This window comes from Xenopus laevis, chromosome 2L, assembly GCF_017654675.1.
Source record: "Xenopus laevis strain J_2021 chromosome 2L, Xenopus_laevis_v10.1, whole genome shotgun sequence".
NCBI lineage: Eukaryota > Metazoa > Chordata > Amphibia > Anura > Pipidae > Xenopus > Xenopus laevis.
In genome coordinates, this window is record NC_054373.1 from 38996918 (window position 1) to 39000686 (window position 3769).

Sequence of the window (3769 nt, forward strand, 5' to 3'; positions counted from 1 at the left end):
TTATATTACTGTTTGATAATTTGCGCCGACCCCTAAGCTTAGCTTCTCAACAGCTGCTCAGAGCCCACTGAGCATGTGAGTGTCGCAGACACTTTCCAAGATGGTGACCCCCTGTGACAAGTTTGAAGTCCTGGATCATTGCTGCTATGGAGATGCTAAAAAATACCTACAAAGCTAAAAGCAAGAACTAGAGACAGACGGGACTGTGCTGCAGGACTGGGCCGATGGGCTTATGGGTCCCGGCTCTCGTGGGCCCGCCTTACCTCCCTACCTGACTCTGTCACTGTCCCGACCTCCCTCCCTGGCCCCGGTTGCACCGGCGTAAAGAAATAGGTAAGCACAGGGCGGCCCAGAGGGGGGTTACGGCTGGGATGGGGGGGCAGAGGGGGGTTGTTACTTTGGGGAGGCAGAGAGTACTTGTGGCTGGGAGGCCTGGGATTGGTGTGGGGGCCCCTAAGGCAGCAGGCCCAGTGGGCCCTGGGCCACTCAGTCTGACAGTGCTGAGCTGGGGTTCCAAACAAGCACATTGAAACAGTAGAGAACTAGTCAAGCTTTGACAGAAGTATTTAGGACAAAGGTGCCAGACATTTATAGTGTTGAGACAAAGAGGGCAGAATGGACAGAAGCCAAGTCAGACAAATCAGAAACTTGACAAGGACTCATTTATTTAGATAAAACACAAGTGTCAAGATGTACAGGACAGAGCTAGAAGGGAGAATCAAGGACAAAACCAGAAAATGGAGCTGAATTGTAATAGTTGAACAAAACACAGGATCATAGTCATAGCAAGGGCAGTGAATTGTACCCAGCACAGAGTTCATGTAGGAAAATGCAAAACAACACCTGGACCAATACATGTGCATATAATAAACATTGAGTCTCAGAAGCAGTCAGAACAGAAAGAGACATGATGAAACCAGGACAAGGGAGAATTTCTGTGTAATGCCATGTTAAGAATGTGTTACTTTTCTCCAACATCTAGGCACTCTTCATCAATACATGCAAAGCAAAGATGACTGATATGCAAATTCTGGAAATCACTGGAAACATTTCAGCCAATAGCACTATGCTACAAGCTCTGCCCAATAACACGCTGGAGATGCTGCAAAGCAAAATGCTGCAAACGGCTTTACCAGTCCTGTACCTGGTGATCTTTGGTGTCAGTGTACCATTAAATTTACTGTCTTTGGTCATGCTCTGGGGAAACCAACCACGGACACCAACAGTTGTATTCCTGCTCAATTTGGCCATCACAGACACTATTTATGGAATTACACTCCCCTTCCAGGTCATTTATCATCTCAGAGGAAACGACTGGCCATTCGGAGATACATTTTGCTCCGTAGCAACCATTTTGTTCTATGGAAACATGAATTGTTCCATATTGACAATGACAAGTATTAGTGTGGAACGCTTCATTGGAATTGTACATCCGTTGCGCTCTAAGAACTGCGTTACTGTCAGGAGGGCTCTGCTCACTTGTTTGTTGCTTTGGGCACTTGTTCTGTTGGTAGATTTACCACTTATGCTTTCTAAGCTGACATTCCACGTACGAGAGCTACACATAGTCACTTGCTTCGATGTCTTACCAAAAGAACTGTTTTCCAGTAAAGCGTATTTTTCTTTTTATATCTCATCCCGCCTTATATTGTTTTTCTTTATTCCATTAGTTATTATGGGAATATGTTACCTGTCAATAATTGTAACTCTTCTGCGGTCCGAGACCATCCGAGCAGAGACAAAGAGACAAACAATTCATATCATTGTGGTGTTGTTCAGTGTGTTCCTGGTCTGCTACCTGCCAAGTAACCTGCTGCTAATCATTCACTATGATTTCTATTCAAAAGGGAAGCCGCTGTACATAGAATACAAGCTTTCCCTTGCCTTAAGCAGTCTTAATTGTTGCTTGGACCCAGTGGTGTATTTCTTTGGTTCTAAACAGTTTCGGCAAACAGTGCAGCGTAAGTCAAAGTGCTGCAAGTCTGCCAATAATCCACATGAAAATACACAGACATTTGAGTACAACCCACCTCTGTCATCTTTTTAAAGGAGTTGTTCGCCTTTGGGTTATAGTATGATGTCGAGCGTGATCTTTGCAATTGGTTTTCATTTGTTATTATGTGTAGTTTTTGAGTTATTTAGCTTTTTATTCAGCAGCTCTCCAGTTTGCAATTTCAGCAATCTGGGTGCTACGGTAAAAATTACCCTAGCAACCATGCATTGATTTGAATAGGAGACTGGAATATGAACGGGAGAGGCCTGACTATAAGGAATAGAAGCATTAACAATACATTTGTAGCCTTAAAGAGCATTTGTTTTTTGTAGATGTGGTCGATGACCCCTCCCCCATTTGAAATCTGGAGTCAAAAGAAAATGGAAAACAATTAAGAAACTATAAATAAATAATGAATGAAGACCAACTGGTCGCTCTATAAAATACTAAAAGTTAAATTAAAGGTGAGCCAACCCTTTCAATTTTTGGTTACCAGAAATGCCTCTGAATAAAAACTAGTCTTCGAAAATGCTGGACATTCTAGTCCAGGTATGGAAGTCTTAAAAAGGTGATTAAAAAGACAAATGCAGGGCACTGAAGTAGAAAAACTGGTGGAAGATTCACTTAGGTATAGAACTTTATTTTTATTTTAGTTCAACTTTAACATCATTTCCTTCCACTTCATATATAAAGAACCTTCAACATCCAACATCCAAAATATCACTGGAATGATTTCAACGTTGTTTCCTATGAGATGGAAGGAGGAACTGCTTTTGGACACAATTAGGCTTCTAAATAGGCGTTTTCAACATTGTTATAGAAGCAGGGCTCCTGCTCCCGTTTAACTTTAACTTGATCATATACCCAGCTGGGCTACAAAACCCATAAGAAGCATATGTGCAAACACTCTGTATACTGTGCAGACTGTAAATGAGACAAAGCTGAGATTACTCTTGCTGTTTATTTACCATCTTCCAAGCACAATGTATATATACTCAATTAACATCATTATATATACAGTATATATAATATCCTGGCATATTAATGAAGCTTTTTTATGAATAAATAAACTGATGATTTATTTTTTATTGCTGCATTTTTTTGTGTTTTTGTATTTTTCCATTTTGTTTACAGTGTTTGGATAGCTACCCTTATTTTTCAGTGTATGCTAACCTGAATGCTGCATATTTAGCTGCACGTATTGCTGGTGGCCGTAAAGGCAGGATTTCACGGGCGATTTCGCAGCGATTTTGTCGAACGATTTTGCGCAAATCCTGCGATCATACGATCGAAGGATTTTTCGTTCGATCGAACGATTAAATCCTTCGAATCGAACGATTCGAAGGATTTTAATCCAACGATCGAAGGAAAATCCTTCGATCAAAAAATCACAGGCAAGCCTATGGGGACCTTCCCCATAGGCTAACATTGACTTCGGTAGGTTTTATCTACCGAAGTAGGTGGTCGAAGTATTTTTTAAAGAGACAGTACTTCGATTATCGAATGGTCGAATAGTCGAACGATTTTTACTTCGAATCGTTCGAATCGTTCGAATTCGAACGAATTTAACCAATTCGATGGTCGAAGTACCCAAAAAATACTTCGAAATTCGAAGTTTTTTACATTCCAATTCTTCACTCGAATTTTGTAAATCTGCCCCTAAATGTTCAGCTGCCTTTGAATTAATTCTACTAGATACTCTAGACTATATCATACTAAAAGTTAAAGGTGAACAACCCCATGTTCAAGCCCATGTAAAGTCTAAAATAGAATAAC

At 40.8% G+C, this 3769-nt stretch overlaps 1 protein-coding gene across 1 annotated transcript; it reads left to right on the plus strand.

The window, feature by feature from the left end:
• The first annotated feature begins 799 nt into the window (after window positions 1–799).
• On the plus strand, window positions 800–2149 carry LOC108706206 (P2Y purinoceptor 8-like). Its single transcript, XM_018242808.2, has one exon. The coding sequence runs from the start codon at window positions 1013–1015 to the stop codon at window positions 2045–2047; it is 1035 nt and encodes a 344-aa protein (XP_018098297.2). The 5' UTR covers window positions 800–1012; the 3' UTR covers window positions 2048–2149.
• Window positions 2150–3769: the final 1620 nt, after the last annotated feature.

What these genes read in the sequence shown, in the direction of transcription:
- LOC108706206 (XM_018242808.2), top strand. Translation starts at nt 1,013, where the DNA reads ATGACTGATATGCAAATTCTGGAAATCACTGGAAACATTTCAGCCAAT.